Here is a 19,205-nt window from a genome sequence, read left to right on the forward strand (position 1 = left end):
CAGAACGGAGTTCCAGGAGCCGAGGATCTGACCAACAAATTTGAGCGAACGTGGGAAAAATTGGCGGGAATATGAATGATTTGGTTTCGAAAATATAAACCAGTTTTTCCTTGCAATTTAATCATTACTATAAAGATTTCTTTGAATGATAATTATGTGTTTTATATCTATTAATGATTAATATTCATTCAAAACACAACAAATATTTATATTTTACTTGCAGGAATCTTTCTATGATATCTGAAGTAATATTTAATTTTGATTTCTATTTTGCAAATGTTAATTACAAAAAATTATTAATTGTTCATCTTTCATTGAAGGGAATTACATTTATAGATACTCTCCATAGTAGAAAATTTGTGAAATAATATGGAAAAGGTATTTCGTGAGAGAAAAGATGTTTAATAATAATCTCATATAAAATAATTATTAACAACATGAAAATATTAACTTTACCAACTAATTTTATTTAATTCATAGAACAAAGCAAATATTTTAAAATGTGACGAACACATCCACATGTAAAAATAACTACCCACTAAACGCACTATACCCAACAATCGCTTTTAGCTTCTTTCCAAAAAGAACCATATCTTCGACCTAAAATATAAAATAAAACTCATTAACACAGTAGTGTTAGAGAAAAGAGCCACTTACCTATGTTATTCTTCAGACAGCAGATATATCACTAGTTTCTTTTAAAAACGATTAGACGGTCCATATTATTTCAGCAATAAACATTGCTCTTTAGGAAAAGGACACTACACGTACCGGCGAAAAATCATTCACAAGACATTTTATTTTGGTATGTCATTGTGAAAAGTATGGTTATAAACAAAAAAATACAGGGCTGATACATACTGACCGAAAAGAACCGAACGCCCCACGAATTGATTTCGATCACCGCGAACGGAGCGATTTTCGCCGAATCCTTGCGCAGACCCCGAACGTTCGCTTCGTTCAACTCTGTACTCACCATTATAGTTGAACGTACGTAAATGTATCCAATGCGGTTAATACTAAGTATCATCATGAGACCATCGGTAAATCCTTTATAATTTATTTATAGGCCTCATAGGCATTTAAAGACAGAGTCGAAAATAAATTGTGTTATCAAAGTAGGGGATCAGAATAAGTCATTATTGCGTAAATAGGTTACAAAACTTGTACATTAATGTTATGATGAGTGAAGACGAATAAACGGCTTGAACTTTTGTTTCTATTATCTAGATGCTCCTATCAGAAAAATAACAATTAATAATTGATGTTTAAACATGTAATAAGTTTCTGTTTGTTGTAGATACAATAATCTATCTTTCAATCAATTCTTATTTAAAAAAATTAAAAAAAATTCGCCCGAGCAGGGACTTGAACCCTGGACCCTTGGATTAAAAGTCCAATGCTCTACCGACTGAGCTACCCGGGCCTTATAACTTTTTTCTTAACTATGTATCGCCTTAAAAAACTACTATATAAGAACATTCAATTAAAATTCTCTATTCTATACCGTATAAAAGCCTCAAATTTTATCTACTATATTATAACACAAGTTTACTAGTGGAAATCAATGCGTTTTGTTATATCTATCATAGTTGAGTTACCATACTAACCATTGGAATGGTAAACAATGTAACCGTTGCTATAGTAATATTATGAATGTCACATTAAACTCTATATATAGAGATTTTACTTAAATAGGCGAAATCGAGGAAAGGTCTTGCGTGGTCCAACCAATGCTGGCTCTGAGACCACTTTTTTTATTGGTTCAATTGAATTTCCTTACAAAAGCATTTGATTGGCCAATTTGTATAAACCGATTGTTTGTTTCTATGGTTTGTTTAGTACATCATCAGGGGTGTGCAACTCCAATGGTAAGTAATGGGGTAAAGTTTTGCTTTGTTCAATCATTGGTGGCGCTGACAACGTGAATTTGATTGGTTAGTTTAAAATAGTTATGTAGAAACCTATAAGGAAAATACTTTGCTTTGATTGGTCTGCCATTTCGCCTGATTACTTTATGACGTCACATTTATTGGCCAATAGTATTTAAATGAAAATCAAATTTAATTTTTAAAATTAATTTATTAAAATAAAATCCTATACAAATATACATAAGTGTAAATAATATAAATATATATAAACAAAAAGCAAAAAAAAAACAATTATGAACTCTATTCTAGGCAAAATTAAAATATCTATAATTCTTCTATAACGCCTTCCCATATTTGTTTAGTGCCATCAATTTTATGGGATCTATTAGAGTTCTAACTTATCTTGATATATTGAGGGTAAACTTTAAATCCTTCCCTGTTGATATTGATTATACCAAAAATACAATCACACCTTATAATAAATTTTAAAATTTGGTCTTGAAAATCATTATGGATTGGACAGTTGAAGCAGCAAATTTTTAATTTATGTGTTTTTTTAAAGATATTTAGATTTTAGAGTATTTAATCTGTGGAATTACTTAATATAGAATGTAGACAAATATTGCATGTTGTCTCTTTTTCAGAAGTTTTGTTAAATAGCCTGAAATAAGACTAAAATACAATATTAGACTCTTGTTTTCCTCAGAGCAAAGTTCTCTGGAACTGAAAATATAGACTCAACTGGTGATTTAACAACCTCAAGTGGTACTAGATCTCCCGTTAAAAAAGAATATAAGTTATCTAACATGTTGATCTCCTTCACAATTTTTTCCGGGAGATTGATGTGAAAAATTGAAGTGATGATGTACCCTTTTAAAGATTTCTCGAACATACTAGGTGAAGGATGCTGTTTCTACCTCCATGACCTTTAACAGATCCAACAAAAATTTTTAAGCAATCTTGGTTAATATTTGTTAAACAGATGTAGTTATTTGTAAATTTAGACAAAATAGATTTCTTTAAGGTAATAAATCCCCTAAAAGTAGCAATTACATTTTTAATTGATGGCACCGTAACAAATCACTACATAGTATAAAACAAAGTCGCCTTTTCTGTCCCTATATCCCTATGTGCGCTTAAATCTTTAAAACTACGCAACGGATTTTGATGCGGTTTTTTTCAATATATAGAGTGATTCAAGAGGAAGATTTATATGTATAATACATGCATAATATACTAAGGCAACATTGCTAATTTTAGAGGTTTCTAACGTGATGTCGTAAATTAACCTATTTTTTTAGGCTTATTTAGCAATTAGCAAAAACGCTGCCTAACCCTACGAGTTAGATCAAATTAATGTACTACAGTACTGTACACCATAAAAAGGTCTACAAAAAAGTCCCCGATGGTATATGTTTATCTTTTAGGGATAACCCACATTAACCATTTTTATTGTTTACTTTTTACGTGAGAAAATGGCTTATTTACGAAGCTATTTTAAGCAATACGGCATTAATCCTTATCGAATTAAGTACCTTAAATACAGTGTGCAATTAATATAGATCAATATGGTGCCTTACAGCATGTAAATTAAACAAATATTTTCGGAGATATTACAAATTTAAAATTTGCGTTTAAAAATGTGTAATGTAATAAAAATTGTATGAATTTAGATATTCCAAAGATAGCAGGAAATCTTCATAGTAAGTATAGGGGAAGAGGAATTGTTTTACTCCAAATTTAATGCGTGCAGGCCAAGGGCAGTAATGAATGAACCAAAAATACTGGATCGATTTTAATCATGTTTCCATTGAGTGACATAGGCATATATATTTTATGCCCGTGCAAAGTCGGAGCGAGCCGCTATGTTTTTATATACAACGTTCATATTTTTTCTGTAGTGTATTTAATTTAGTATCAGCATTGCACCCGTGCGAAGCCGGGATGGGTCGCTAGTATTTTCTAAACAAGGCTATCAAATTTAAATATACAATAGCTCTACTATAAAATTATTGAACACTGATTGTTCTAATAAGTTAAAGTATTACAAATATTTTAGGGATATTTTACAGTTAAAACTTGTATTTATTACTACTAATTATCCAATTATCTTAATTATTATTTTCTTGTAAGACTTCTTTATGTAGAGACATAACACTGACCTCATACGAACAACTTGATAGATTAACTGAATTTTGTTACTATTAGCATCTTCATAAGTAGGTTTTAATATTCTGTAAACAAACAATATATAAACAGACATGTAGTAGATAGATAATTCTATATGTACCTGATAAAAACAATGTTGGATATGCATTTACCCTAATACCTGTTCGTGAAGGAAGGGTAATTCAAAATTGTTCACTAAAATGTCCGTAACAGATACCATGACATTACTCCATAATAATTAACGTAAAACAGAAAATATGCACAACGTAAAACGAAGACTTCTTGATCTAAACAAAAACCAAAACCTTCAAATAACAAACTTCAAAACTCAAAACAAAAGTCAGATGTTGGTCACGTGATGCGTATGAAGTTCTCGACCAATGAAATGCTTTCCTATTAAAATATGTTCTTTACAGGTGCCTGTAATGATAATTTAAACAAACCGATTAATAAAATTCAGCGAAATAACGTTATCAGCGCCTTCCTGCTGAGACCACGCAAAATAATTCTGTAATTATTTGTATTGAGTTAACACTCTATGCATATTAAATTAATTCTCCTGGTTATATCTGTAAATATGTGACTACAGGAAAGTGAAGAAGATTTGGCAAATATATGCTGTTTTAGTACATCGAAGTACAAATAATTGCATTTACAATAATTGTAAAGATAACTGAATACTTGTGTTCTTATATATTGATAAATAAATTATATTTGTTATGTTACGTATTGTTTTATTTTCTTTGTTTCCCTTTAGAATTAAATATGTTTATAAAAAGTTAAATAACTTATAATAAATAATATATAAACTTAAAATGATAGACAGTTTAAGTTTCAAGCGAGATTTTAAGTTAATTTGTGAAATTTAGAATATATAGTCTATTCAAAGTTTTTTAGTAATGCGTCATGGACATTTGCGACGTCGAAAGAGTGCAATGTTGCCGTATCAACTCAGAGTTTTAGTTCAGTTTGGCATTGACATACAAAAAAAAATTCTAATCTAAATAAAATAATTGAACAAAAATGTTATCAAATATAATTTATTTGCATAGTTTTGACGTCACAAATATCCATGACGCATTACTAAAAAAACTTTGAATAGACTATATATTATAGTCTTCAAGTATACGAATAAATTACCAGAACTATAACTTTAATTTGTAATTGCAGTTTTCAAATATTAATAACTAATTACATACTGTTATTTTCAAAATTACTTTAAAATTAAAGATGTTTATAAAAGTTTCTTCATATTACATTTTTATATTATAGGGGACGAAGACAATACCAGAACATCTTAACTTGGGTCTCAAACAGTAATATTGGAATAAATTCAAGATAATTTATTCTATTTATATCATATTATACAAATATACGTATAATTTTGAACAACTGGCAACGGGGCAAATTAACGCTTATGAAGTAGACGTAGATCTCAAAGCTTTAAACTGCAACTTCTTTCTTGTCACTCAATCGTCATCCGAAATTAGCAGACAACATAGTTTTGATACAAATTGCATCTAAATGCCTTACAAAAAGTAATCTTTACATACTATGTTAACTTACTGAGTCAGTATTTCACCATACTATGATGTAAATATTATTACTCAACACTGATGATACCATGGTTCAAGGTAAACCGGCAATTATGAAATAGAAGAGCAATTGGCGAAAAGTGAAAGTAATAGCTATGAAATGGCCTATGTGAATATTTTGTAGTAGATCTTTCATACCAATTATTTTTTTCATTCAAGAATTCATCGCTAAGCTAATTAATTGAAATACCGAAGAATGCATAACCGGTAGTTTTGCGTATAAATAAAAAAGAAGATAAAAAAACATACTATAATTATTTTACATAATATATGAGGTAATCACTACTAACTTGTTACAAACAAAAACAACAAGGCCCGGGTAGCTCAGTCGGTAGAGCATTGGACTTTTAATCCAAGGGTCCAGGGTTCAAGTCCCTGCTCGGGCGAAACTTTTTTTTATTTTTCTTCAAATAAAAAAATAGATAATATAATTTTTTATCGCGTTTATTGGAGATAAAACATTTTGTTAATTATATTATATTAATGAATTATAAGATTCTCAAAATTAAAGCGTTATAACTAACTTCGTTATTCCGATTGTGTATCCGTACTTATACAATATATTATGACAAGTTTATGGCGTAGTTTTATTCTTTCAGGCTATGACTAACCTACAACTGCTGTTTATATAGTAGATGTTCTTTACGTTGCAGGTGTCAGAATAAAACTGCCCAATTTTGCAATTATCATTTTGAAATAAATGTATTCTTGGACTAGCAATATATTTTTACTTGTTTTTTTTGAAAACATTTAAAAAACAGAACAGGACTTTATAGGACTTTTTTTCAATTTTTAAACATAACAAAAACATTGATCACCATGGTCGTGTTAATATTAATCTAAGATCTTTGAAAGTAAAACATAAGGAAGTTAGGCGAATAATAATAAGAGTATGAGCTCCATTTAAGCTTAGAGACAGGAAGGCTTGCTCTTGGCATTTCAGACCAGGTGATATGGAGCTTAATATTGAAGAGCATTGCTTAACCAAGATGCACTTCCCAATTGTAATTTAGATAGTAAGTCGTTTATTAAAGTCTACATCGATAACTGAGTTTAAATAGATAATTTGTCTATATTTACAGATCATTTTTCTTTAACTATCAAAAGGGCAATTATGGCTACAAGTTAATTCAACACAGCACAATAGAATGTCCTTTTAAAGAAGTAAATTTAGAGTCTTTAAAATTGTTATTGCTAGTCGTTGCTGACTATCTTAACAGTTTCTATAGATACTTAAAACTGGGTACTTATCTAGGAAGAACCAACTTTTATATTTTAATAGTATTATTTATATCTATTGGTATATGTACAGTTTGGTCGTAGGGCAATTCAATATACACAGATTTATTATCATTGACTTTAAATCTCCATGCCTGGTTTCACTTATTTATACTATTACTTGTCTGTTGCAGTTTTCTGGCCATTTCTTCCCTATTGTATCCAATAGTTTGCACTGTTATCAGCAAATGTAGCCACAGTAACATTTTCTATTTCTGGTATGTCACATGTATAATATTTCATTGTTGGTTAAGATTCATATTGTTTAACATTAAACATACTGGCTGAGATGTAAGAGTTTTAGTGTTCAACGTAAGATTTCAATCGAAAAGTCCCCGGCCTACCATAGTATAACACATTTTTTTGCAAAAATTAGTTTTTTTATTCAACATAATTCCCTTCAAGGGTGATACACTGATTATAGCGACCATCCAACTTTTCGATACCATTTTTGTAGTACGATTTGTCCTTTGCTAATGAAAATTATTCCATGCTCATCCCAAAATACAGACGCCATAATCTTGCCAGCCGACTGTTGCGCCTTCCCACGCTTTGGAGCGGGCTCATCGTGTGCAGTCCACTCGGATGATTGTCGATTGGATTTCGGAGTGAAATGATGGTGCAATGTTTCATTCATTGTCACATATCGACGGAAAAGCTTGGATTTATTACGCTTGATACGGCATCCACTTTACACAGAGCTTACTCATACCCAAATATTCGTGAATGATATGATGTACACATTCAGTTGATATCTTTAGAGTGTCTGCTCTTTCATTCAATTTCAATTTACGGTCATTCAAAATCATTTTGGGGATTTTTAAAAATGTTTTCGTCGATAACAACCTCTTTTGGAAGTCCACTGAGTTCACCGTCTTCGGTGTTCATTTTACCATGTCTAAACTTAGCATACCAATCCTTGATGGTTGATTTTCCTGGGGCAGCGTCCGGAAACTCGGCATCAAGCCAAGTTTTTGCTTCAACTCCATTTTTCCCTTCAAAAAGGGATATTTTATCAAACGCGAAATTCCTTCTTATCCATTTTTTTCACAATAACAAAAGTTGGTTCGCTCAAAATGCTATAATTCACAAACTAATGATCCTACAGCTGTCAAATTTATACACGCATTTTTTGAGGGTTAGGGCTAACTAAAAAAAAACTAAAAACTGTAACTGTAACGTCAGGGTAATACGTATGAAATCCTCAACAAATGAAATGCCTTCCTAATAAAATATTTTCTATACAGCTGTCTTACTAAAATTAAACTAACCAATAAAATGCAGCAAAATGGCGTCTTCAGTGCCTTCCTGTCCAGACCACGCGAAACAATTCTGAAATTATATGTATTAAGTTAACGCTCTATATATTATTCTATGGTTACGAAACTCTTATGTGACAAGTTGACGTCAATCTATCAATCAAATGTCATTCGCGTGATGATAGCGCGTTTTGTTTGTAAATCAAATTCTCGTTCTACACATATATATGTTGTCGTGGATTCAAAATGCCCACCGGAATCATAACGTACGACATCACCCAACTGCAAGGCGCCTTCGCCAATGCCTTCCTCATCTTGATCAACACGCTGTTCTTCAATGTTAAGCTCATCGGGGAATACAATCAATACCCGGTGGACGCCTCGCCAAAGTTGTTGAGCGTGAGTATGCCCGATAATATTTATCCGAAAAACCTACACCGTTCATTTCCAAAAGGAGGAGGAAACCATATTCGACTTCATCATTGTCGGTGCGGGGGCGGCGGGATGTGCCCTAGCCAACCGCCTCTCCGAGCAGGATCAATGGAGCGTCCTGCTTCTAGAAGCCGGCGACTATCCACAGACCACCTCGGCGGTTGGATGACTTAAGTCAAATCGTTAAGCACGATAAGAATACGGTATTATATTACAGGTTCCCGGACTCTTCCCGACGTTTTACGAGTCCACGCTGGAGACCTGGCAGTACGAACTGGAAAAGGACAAGGAAGTTTGCGGGGCGTACAAGAACAAGCGATGTTGGATGACCAGAGGCAGGATTTTGGGCGGAACTAGCTCCATTAATAATTTGCATTACTTCAGAGGTATTGATTCACTATTTTAACCGACCTCAAAAAAGGAGGAGGATCTATGTTCGGCTGTATATTTCTTTTAATGTAACAGGCCATTGAAAAGTCCCCGGCCTGACACATAGATGGCGCTACCAGAATTAAATCCATGTGTTTGTTAGTTAGCCCTAACCCTCAAAAGACACGTGTATAAATCTGATAGCTGTCGGATCATTAGTTTGTGAATTATAGCATTTTGAGTGAAGCAACTTTTGTTCTTGTGAAAAAAATTGACAAAACAAGAATTTCGCGAGTTGATAAAATATTGTGTTTTGAAGGAAAAAATACAGTTGAAGCGAAAACTTGGCTTGATGCCCAGTTTCCATGTATTTACAAAATAGACAAAAATATTTTTGATGGCCGTAAATTGGAATTGAATGAAATAGCAGATACTCTAAAAATATCAACTGAACGTGTACATCATGTCATTCACGAATATTTGGGTATGAGAAAGCTCTGTGCGAAGTGGGTGCCGCGCGAGCTCTCTTTTGACTAAAAACAACGACGAGTTGATGATTCGGAGCAGTGTTTGAAGATGATCAAGCGTAGTAAACCCGAGTACTTACGTCGATAGGTGACAATGGATGAAACATGGCTCCATCATTTCACTACTATTTCACTTCCCAGTGGACTACACACGACAAACCCGCTCCAAAGGGTGGGAAAACGCAACAGTCGGCTGACAAGGTAATAGCGTCTGTATTTTGGGATGCGCATGGAATAATTTTCATTAACTACCTTTAAAAAGGAAGGACCATTAACAATGACTATTACATAACGTTATTGGACCGTTTGAAGGACGAAATCGCCGAAAACGGCCGCGTTTGAAAAAAATAGGCGCTGCTTCACCAAGACAATGCACCGTGTCACAAGTCAGTAAAAACAATGGCAAAAAATCCATGAATTGGACTTCGAATTGATTCCTCATCCGCCGTATTCTCCATATCTGGCCACCAGCGACTATTCCTGTTCTCAAATGTCAAAAGAATGCTCGCTGGGAAAAAATTTTCGTTGAATGAAGAGGTGAACGCTGAAACTGAGGCCTATTTTGAAGCAAAGGACAAATCGTACTACAAAAATGGTATCGAAAAGTTGGAGGGTCGTTATAATCAGTGTACCACCCTTGAAGGGACTTATGTTGAACAAAAAAAACTTATTTTGGCAAAACAATGTGTTTTACTATGGTAGGCCGGGGACTTTTCAATTGACCTGTTATATTCGCCGGCTTCTCCATCAATTATGAATCGATTTTCAAAATTATATTTTTGATCGAAATAGTGCAATTCCAAGGTGGTCCCATTGGAACCAAGTTAGAATCTGTTTGGGGAAGGGGGGGAAATTGACGGAAAATCTCAAATTTCAAAGACACGTACAATGTTTTCACGTTTTACATTTTTATCTAAAATAATCAGATATTTGTGTATAATGTTATTGGTGAACTGATGTGATGAAAAAGTGTGGAACTGATGTGATGTGGAAGTAGTTCAGTGTAAAAGTCAGTCAATTTGCTCTTTAAGCACTAACCATTTCATATGAGACGTCGTAGAACCGTTGTAGGCAACGGTTTATATGGTATAATGGCTAGAAGGTTAAGCTCACACGCGAAGGTCGTGAGTTCGATTACCGACAGAGCAGCAACTTTTTATGTTCTAATTATTAACACATACTTATGAATCGCACCAACATTCAAGTATTCATTAAAGCTTCTACTGTTGATACATTATTCTGTTGATGCATCAAAACGAACTTCAAGGTAGGCTTATATTTACTTGAGACAATGTTGGCTTACTGCGTTATTAGAACAAATTATAGAGCGTTCAAGACTGGGTTTTCTTCCTGAAGTTTCAGTGTACCAATTTTAAAATAAAAGAACCAAAATATCCTCTAAAAGCTTTTCTAAATTTAAGTGTGACTTCCATGACACATAACCAAAATCTTCGGTACAATATAATTTAAAAAATGTGAAATACTTTTCACATCTCTGTATAAAGCTAACCATAGTTGTTTTCTGTCCAATGAATTAAATATTAAAATGATTATCGTTGACGTGATGTTCCACAAAGTTCTTAAAAAGGCGAGTTCAAATAAATTCGCTCGAAACACCTCTCTATAAAGGTAACCATAGCTGCTTTCTACTACATAGAGTTCTTAAAAATATGAGTTCAAATAAATTCGCTCAAAAAGTTACCTTACAAACAGAAAATTGATTATAAACAGCAAAAACACCCAGGCCAACGTTTTCTGAAGGATTTTGATCGACGTTTTGGGATTTTTGTTTCGTCTAGAGATATATTACATTTACTATGCAAGTTTTGGAGGTGTCTCAATCGTTGAATCAATAAAATGCCATGTAGTTGATCATTTTGATTTGATCTTAAATTCCGAAATATAAAAGAACAAACTTTCCAGATATTTTCATTAGAGAGGGGACATACTCTTTATCTGAGCCAGTGACTCTTTGTCCAAACAAAGCTCCTGAATTTGTTATTCCTCGATTCGTTTGTTTGAATTCGACTTCAACAGTAGATTATTAGTACGAGTAGAGTAGATCTATTAAGCTATTCTGTTTTTGATTGATAAGTAAATATTTAATAATATTAATATCATTACAAGATATATTTCGGTTTTTAAATAATAATATCAATGCCATGACCGTTAGCCACAGTGTATCAATCAACAAATAATACAACTTTAGGGTAAAATGATGTGGCTCGGTGAATGGAGGTAAATCGAAATGAAACAGTGGTGTTTACATAATGTGACCGTTATTTATTGGCAAAATAAAAAATGTGAAAATACAAATAAATAAAACGAATGGCAGCGGAGTTACCTGAAGACGAGGCTTGGGCAGTCGATGGTGGCACGTCTTAACCGAACGAGGGTTGAGCACTGAATGACCGAAATACCCTTCAATAATATCCCAGATAAACGTCTCGGGGTTGCCGCCACCTATTCGTTGTCGGGTTCCAGTTGGCACCCCGCCCGTGTTCAACATCTGGGATTATATTTCTGGGTATTTTGTAGACCGTTATTCCACGATGTAAAATTCGACATGCTCAAGGTCGCTACACAACAAATGGAAAAAAAAACAAAACAGAATTATTTCCTTACCTGTTTTAATTAATCATTGTTTTATAATAAATTATGTACACGTTTAATATGTTTTAGATTATAATGCTGATGCTTTCACGGAAAGCATTTTTAACAGCATCGAATACTATGCAGACGAATCAACAGACGTGTATCCTAAAGGTGATATTCATTTAGAAAAAAAATCCACGAACCACAGAATTGAAACTGTATTGAAAGAGGCTTACTCCAAGATACACATAGATGCTAGCAACAAAAGAAATCCCCTTGGGCTGATGTACAGCTATTTGACGATAAAAGAAGGCGAAAGGTTCGTTCTTAATTAGTCAAATTATGGGGTTAAATATAAGGAATATGGATGCTGGGGCATGATTGCAATACTGGATTTTGTTAATTGTAATAGGAATGAGTTATAAAGAGTGAGAAGGTATACTTTTGAGCTATATTTTTCCAAATTTCCATGGAATTATTTTACTATTATTTGGTTCTTGAAAATCTTTATGCCACTTTCTTATTAGTATAATATTTATGAGAAGCACTGGCATTTTTGTAACAAAATTGAACTCCTATTATTTATAAAATATGAAATATCACAAAAAAATCACTTCCAAAACACCTGTTGTATGTATAATTGTATGTAAAATGTATAGATGTAATGTATGATGTAAAATGTATTAGAGAGTTTTACGTGGCCCACATTTTTTAACTCTTTTTAGAATATTTTGACTAAGCCATCATTATATAGGAGCCTGTGTTCATGTCTTTGGGCATAGTTCTTGACAATGTTATAGACAGTTTTTACCTTCAGGTAATTATGCAGATTGTCGTTACAAATGTAGCATGGAGCATGCACAATTCCTATTATTTACAAAATATGAAATATCACAAAAAAATCACTTCCAAAAAACCTGTTGTATGTATAATTGTATGTAAAATATATAGATGTAATGTATGATGTAAAATGTATTAGAGAATTTTACTTGGCCCACATTTTTTAACTCTTTTTAGAATATTTTGACTAAGCCATCATTATCTAGGAGCCTATGTTCATCATGTCTTTGGGCATAGTTCTTGACAATGTTATAGACAGTTTTTACCTACAGGTAATTATGCAGATTGCCGTTACAAATGTAGCATGGAGCATGCACAATTCCTATTATTTACAAAATATGAAATATCACAAAAAAATCACTTCCAAAAAATCTGTTGTATGTATAATTGTATGTAAAATTTATAGATGTAATGTATGATGTAAAATGTATTAGAGAATTTTACTTGGCCCAAATTTTTTAACTCTTTTTAGAATATTTTGACCAAGCCATCATTATCTAGGAGCCTATGTTCATCATGTCTTTGGGCATAGTTCTTGACAATGTTATAGACAGTTTTTACCTTCAGGTAATTATGCAGATTGTCGTTACAAATGTAGCATGGAGCATGCACAATTTCTATTATTTACAAAATATGAAATATCACAAAAAAATCAGTTCCAAAAAATCTGTTGTATGTATAATTGTATGTAAAATTTATAGATGTAATGTATGATGTAAAATGTATTAGAGAATTTTACTTGGCCCAAATTTTTTAACTCTTTTTAGAATATTTTGACCAAGCCATCATTATCTAGGAGCCTATGTTCATCATGTCTTTGGGCATAGTTCTTGACAATGTTATAGACAGTTTTTACCTTCAGGTAATTATGCAGATTGTCGTTACAAATGTAGCATGGAGCATGCACAATTCCTATTATTTACAAAATATGAAATATCACAAAAAAATCACTTCCAAAACACCTGTTGTATGTATAATTGTATGTAAAATGTATAGATGTAATGTATGATGTAAAATGTATTAGAGAGTTTTACGTGGCCCACATTTTTTAACTCTTTTTAGAATATTTTGACTAAGCCATCATTATCTAGGAGCCTGTGTTCATGTCTTTGGGCATAGTTCTTGACAATGTTATAGACAGTTTTTACCTTCAGGTAATTATGCAGATTGTCGTTACAAATGTAGCATGGAGCATGCACAATACCTCGCAGTATCTTCGTTTCGAATCTTTGTACGACATTTCTATTGCTTTGCCTGGAACAACCCCGAAGTCGTACACCATCACCCAAGTCCACACTGATTTCAAGACGTAATGGTTAAGGAAAAGCTTATTATATACTAATAGAGCTGAATATTTACTCAATAACCAGTAAACTTTTTGGGTTTCAGCTCGATTTCTTCACATTTTTTCTTAATATGTGGCTTCCACCTGAGTTTAACATTAATGATCATGCCAATATATATATATATGGCTGTATTTCTATAAGGTGAAACCAATATGCACTGATTTATTTCGATTCATTTTGATGTGCTATTCTTCTGTACATTATTGTATTTCGGTAATACGTTGTAATTTTTCGGTTAAATCAGTGTTGTTATCTCCTATGATTAGGATTGCAGCGCTACTATCGGTAAGTTATTTATGACTCTAAAATTTTTGAATATTGTCCAGGGACAAGTATTTTAATATTTTGTTTCAAACCATCATGTCAAACCTTATCGAAAGTTCGCGCAACATCTAAAAATACCTTCCAGTGATTTTTCCATGACATTGGCGATTCTGTGAACCTAATCAATCATGGAATGTTGTTTTCTAAATCAAAACTGGTGATGCGAAATAAGATGTATTTCCTCAACGATTGATTTTATCCCTCCTAATAATAAATCTTAATTTTCTTGAGATAGATTTCTTGATTTAGGAATTATAATTACTTCAGCTATGTTCTATAGTCGTGGTACATATCGTAGTTTGAATGAAACATTTATTAGGTTGATTATTGTAATTAGTGTTAATCTTGGAAGTTCATTTAATGTTTTCTTTACTTTTTCCATCCTTTTCCTGTCCAATGGCGCAGTAATACTTTAAAACGTCATCCACTGTATGGGGTTGAAACGTTCACTCGATGTGACCTAGAAATCTTGTAGCATTCTCCTGATTATCCAACTCACATCGTCGTCGTTTGCACCCTAAGTTTCTACGTTTCACAGCGAATAGCATTATTAGTAGGTCTATGAAGAAATTCACTCATGCTGTCACTTTTTAATTCTTTAATTTTATGTCTCAGTTATACCAGAAGATATTACCTCCTACCGGCCTATGAGTTTATTACCAATAATCTCAAAAGTTCTTGAGAAATTTTACATAAAGAAGCTCAATTGTATAATAGAAAAAAGAAAGAACATTCCAGAACACCAATTTGGGTTTCGCAATAAGGGTGGAACAATTGAACAAGTGCATAGACTTGTTAACAAAATAAATATGGACTTATACGCCAAAAGATATTGTTGAGCTGCGTTCCTGGACATGTCTCAAAGCCTTAAATGGCGTTAAACGTACCGAATTATATGTAATACATTTAGGTGGTCCGTAATGTAGTGCTTTGGGTCCAGTGCTATATCTTCTGTATACAGCTGATCTACCTACTACAAAAATGGTAATTTGGCAACATACGCAGATGACACAGCAGTCTTAGCCTCTCATGAAGAACCAGCCATAGCATCAATTAACCTGAAAACACACCTAAATCAAATACAAGTGTGGCTGAACAGATGGCATATAAAATCCAACGAAACAATCTAGTCATATAACTTTTACACTGCGTAGAAGAGCATGTCCACCAGTCTATATCAATAATTGTCAATTCCCGCAAGCGGAGGATTCTAAATATCTTGATATGCACCTAGATCAACGCCTAACTCTTAAAGCACATACTCGCCAAACGGAAACAACTTGGACTTAAACTCTACCAAATGTATTGTCTTATCGGGTGCAAATCCAAGTTATCATTAGATAACTAGATATTATTGTATAAATCTAAGCTCAAATCTAATATATCCATCATTCAACGGTTCCAAAATAAAGTGTTGCGTGCCATTGTCGATGCTCCGTGCTATGTTTCAAAGGAAGTGATACAACGCGATATTCTTTTAGAACCAATGACGAGTGTAATTCAACGTGTTTGTGTGAAGTACTTCGGAAGGGTGTCACAACATCCCAATGTACTCGCTAATCAGCTAAATATGCGAAGTGACAGTGAAATGCGTAGACTAAAACGTCTAACACCATTCGATCTGATTATTGGACATATATAGACTTTCGGATAAGACTAATTAATTAAAGTAGTATTTTTTACACGATATCATTTAATGATTTTCTACATGACATTTATATAAAATATAAACATAAGAAATACGTATTGCCCTCTAGGCAGACTACTAAGAGTAATAAAGGACATGTCTCAATTGAAAATAATGAATCAATATAACGAATGAATGAAGTTCATCTTAGTTTTATATTGCTGTATCCTGGAATGATATCATTTCTTTCTCGCTATTCTTTTTTTTTATATTAATTCCAGAATTTCTTTAGGATAGTTACTGATTAATTTAAAATAATTTCAAAGCAGATTAATTTTCTTGCAGATTTAATATGGCTAGAGCGTTTCTAACTCCAGTGAAGAGTCGTTCGAACTTTTTCTTCGCCAAAAATGCCATGGTGGATGGGATAGTAACTCATGACCCGTTGGACAAGAGAGCGAAAGGGGTCAACGTGACAATTTCGAACGTCCGATTTTTCCTGCAAGCTCGGAAAGAACTGATCCTGGCCACCGGTGCCATCAACAACGCCAAACTACTGCTCTCCAGTGGAATTGGACCGAGGGAGTACTTGGAGAAGCAGAAAATACCGGTAGTTCTTGATTTACCGGCGGTGGGAAGCAATTTCCAAGCCCATATAACGGTGCCGCTATTTGTTGGACTGGGTACGGACTGTGACGAGTGCTTCAGAGACCAAGCCGACCAAGTGGAGTTCATCAGGGATGTGTTCGACTACATCATGTTCAGAACCGGCAGTCTTTCGAACATCGGGGTACACGGACTGACGTTGTTCACCACAACCGATCAACATCCCACCCACCCAACCATCTCGATCCAACACAACTTCTTCAGCATTAAGGATCGGATGCTGCCGGCTTGGATAAACGGTCTGAAGCTGGACCAAATCATCGTCAACAATTTACTGGACATAAACGAAGTCCGACCGGTGCTGCTGTTTCTGATCACGCTCTTGCAGCCCAAGTCTCGAGGCGTCATACACCTGAACCATACACACTTTAAGAGCAATCCCGCGATTACCGGCAGTTTCCTCCAAGACGAGGACGGAGAGGACTTGGACAATCTGGTGTCCGGTTTTAGTTTGGTCACCAACTTAACTTCGCTGAATCCATTGCAATCCGTCGGAGCGGAGTTCTTGGACATTGGCGTGCCGGGTTGCAGGAACTACAAGTTTTGTTCGCTGCATTACGTCAAATGCTATATAAAGAACATGCTCTATCCCGGTTCGAGTGTAGCTGGTACCACCCGGACCGGAGCAGACTGCGATAGGAAAGCTGTGGTGAAGCACGACTTCGAAGTGCGGCACATGAGGTGTTTGAGGATAGCGGATTCCAGCATACTGAATAATATATCACCGGGCAATGCGGTGGCTCATGACGCGATGTTGGCAGTGAGTCTCAGTGAAGTACTGAAGGAGAAATGGATCAAAGATTACGTGTCACCATTTAAATCGAACAAATAATTATTAGCTGTATGAAAAACAGTTCATGAAATAAAGGTTTTTGAGCTGTGAGGCAGATGGAGACATAACCATAGAGAAATAGAGATTTAACTTTATAGGAAATTTCGGGGAAAAGTTTCGCGTCGTCCAACATCTAGATGTCGCCACTATTAACTTATCACTTGCTTTAATCGGTACGCAATAAGCTGCGACGGGATCTGATTGGCTCACTTCGTTTCTATGGTACGTTTGTTGTTTATTTATTTTGTGCGCCGTTTTCAGTATGGCTGACATAAGAAATAGTGCCTTTAGAGATTAAATTATTAGTTCATTAGTACATATAAGTCGGTAGTATAAAAAATTAAGTGAATTATCGATCTAGGAAGTGTTGTGTGCACGGATGCACAGATAGTAAAAAAATAAAGAATCGTTTTCGTTTGAAAAAGTATTTGGCTGTTATTAAAAAATGGTTAATAATGTTAACAATACCAAAGCAATTGGATATATATATATATATATATATATATATATATATATGTATATATATATATATATATATATATATATATATATATATATATATATATATATATATATATATATATATATATATATATATAGTCAATTCAAAATAACAGTGAGACGAGTGTCAATATACGCCTATCTAAAGTTGTAAATTCGTTTTACAGTCAGACAATATCATCCTTGTCTATTTATTCTATTTAAAGAGATAGAATGTTGGTAGAGAAGTTCGAACATGTAAAGGAATGAGCCTGCAAAAGATGTCCGTTTGCCAAACGTCTGAAAATTCTTCAATTTCAAATTCTTGTTTTAATAAATTTGAAATAGCCGCGGTTTTTATTTAAAATATTTTTTTGCGCTTTGCAGCTGCATTGTATATTAGTATGGAGACGGTCACTAAAATATATCAAAAAATAAAAACAATATAACCTTAAATTCGCCAAAAAGAAACTGTGTTTATGCGAAACAGGTGACGAATCAAGATCAGCTTGGTGTTTCAGAGATCAAATATATGAAATGTGTAAAACAGTAAGTAGTTTTTTCAATCGAAACATAATTTAATACAATTATTTCAGGGAAAATTGTTAGTCTGGAAAGTATCCATAAAAATCCAAAAGACGTACAGCTATTTGAGAGATGTAGAACATCCGTTCGTTCATACATTGTTGGATAATATAGGATTTAAGTGGTGTAAAGGTAACCCACGAAGGGGTTTAATGGAACTTCCAGAGATTGCTTTTAAAAGAATACAATTTTTAAAAATATATAACAAAATCAAGGAAGAAATATGTCAATTTATATATTTAAATGAGACATGAATATTTCAGAATGGTACATTGGGTTGCTCATGACAAGATGATAATAAATATAGTGTAAAGGCAACAAAAGTTGATGGAAAATGGATGGATGGTTTTATATCTGGTGCAGAATTAGTGTTTCTCTAAGTCCAAGGGTGACTACCATGAATAAATGAA

General features: G+C 33.6%; 3 protein-coding genes and 2 non-coding genes across 5 annotated transcripts in view; 2 read left to right on the forward strand and 3 right to left on the reverse strand.

Moving 5' to 3' along the window:
* The window catches only part of LOC143193783 (solute carrier family 2, facilitated glucose transporter member 8), a 241,696-nt gene extending 229,774 nt beyond the window's left edge, over positions 1–11,922 (reverse strand). Inside the window, exon 1 of the mRNA XM_076400165.1 lies at positions 11,702–11,922. The gene's annotated coding sequence lies outside the window, so the exon portion shown is untranslated. The remainder of the gene's footprint in view (positions 1–11,701) is intronic.
* Positions 1–19,205, reverse strand: part of Flo2 (flotillin-2) — a 374,194-nt gene that overhangs the window by 121,021 nt on the left and 233,968 nt on the right. The gene's annotated exons all lie outside the window — the stretch shown is intronic.
* TRNAK-UUU (transfer RNA lysine (anticodon UUU)) lies at positions 1,354–1,426 on the reverse strand. Its single transcript has one exon. It is a non-coding gene; the product is annotated as a tRNA-Lys (tRNA).
* On the forward strand, positions 5,949–6,021 carry TRNAK-UUU (transfer RNA lysine (anticodon UUU)). Its single transcript has one exon. It is a non-coding gene; the product is annotated as a tRNA-Lys (tRNA).
* Positions 8,333–17,790, forward strand: LOC143193780 (glucose dehydrogenase [FAD, quinone]-like). The gene is made up of 5 exons (XM_076400159.1): positions 8,333–8,571; positions 8,627–8,764; positions 8,822–8,990; positions 12,183–12,414; positions 16,578–17,790. The coding sequence occupies exons 1-5, from the start codon at positions 8,419–8,421 to the stop codon at positions 17,728–17,730; spliced, it is 1,845 nt and encodes a 614-aa protein (XP_076256274.1). The 5' UTR covers positions 8,333–8,418; the 3' UTR covers positions 17,731–17,790.

Source organism: Rhynchophorus ferrugineus, unplaced genomic scaffold (assembly GCF_030347505.1).
Source record: "Rhynchophorus ferrugineus isolate W39M unplaced genomic scaffold, kcgeb_rfMv2 rfM3, whole genome shotgun sequence".
Lineage (NCBI taxonomy): Eukaryota > Metazoa > Arthropoda > Insecta > Coleoptera > Curculionidae > Rhynchophorus > Rhynchophorus ferrugineus.

Excerpts from the sequence above, each read along its gene's own strand:
- LOC143193780 (XM_076400159.1), top strand. The coding sequence starts at position 8,419 with ATGCCCACCGGAATCATAACGTACGACATCACCCAACTGCAAGGCGCC. Across the intron at positions 8,991-12,182 it reads TAATTTGCATTACTTCAGAG|ATTATAATGCTGATGCTTTC; the intron begins GTATTGATTCAC and ends AATATGTTTTAG. Across the intron at positions 12,415-16,577 it reads ACGATAAAAGAAGGCGAAAG|ATTTAATATGGCTAGAGCGT; the intron begins GTTCGTTCTTAA and ends ATTTTCTTGCAG.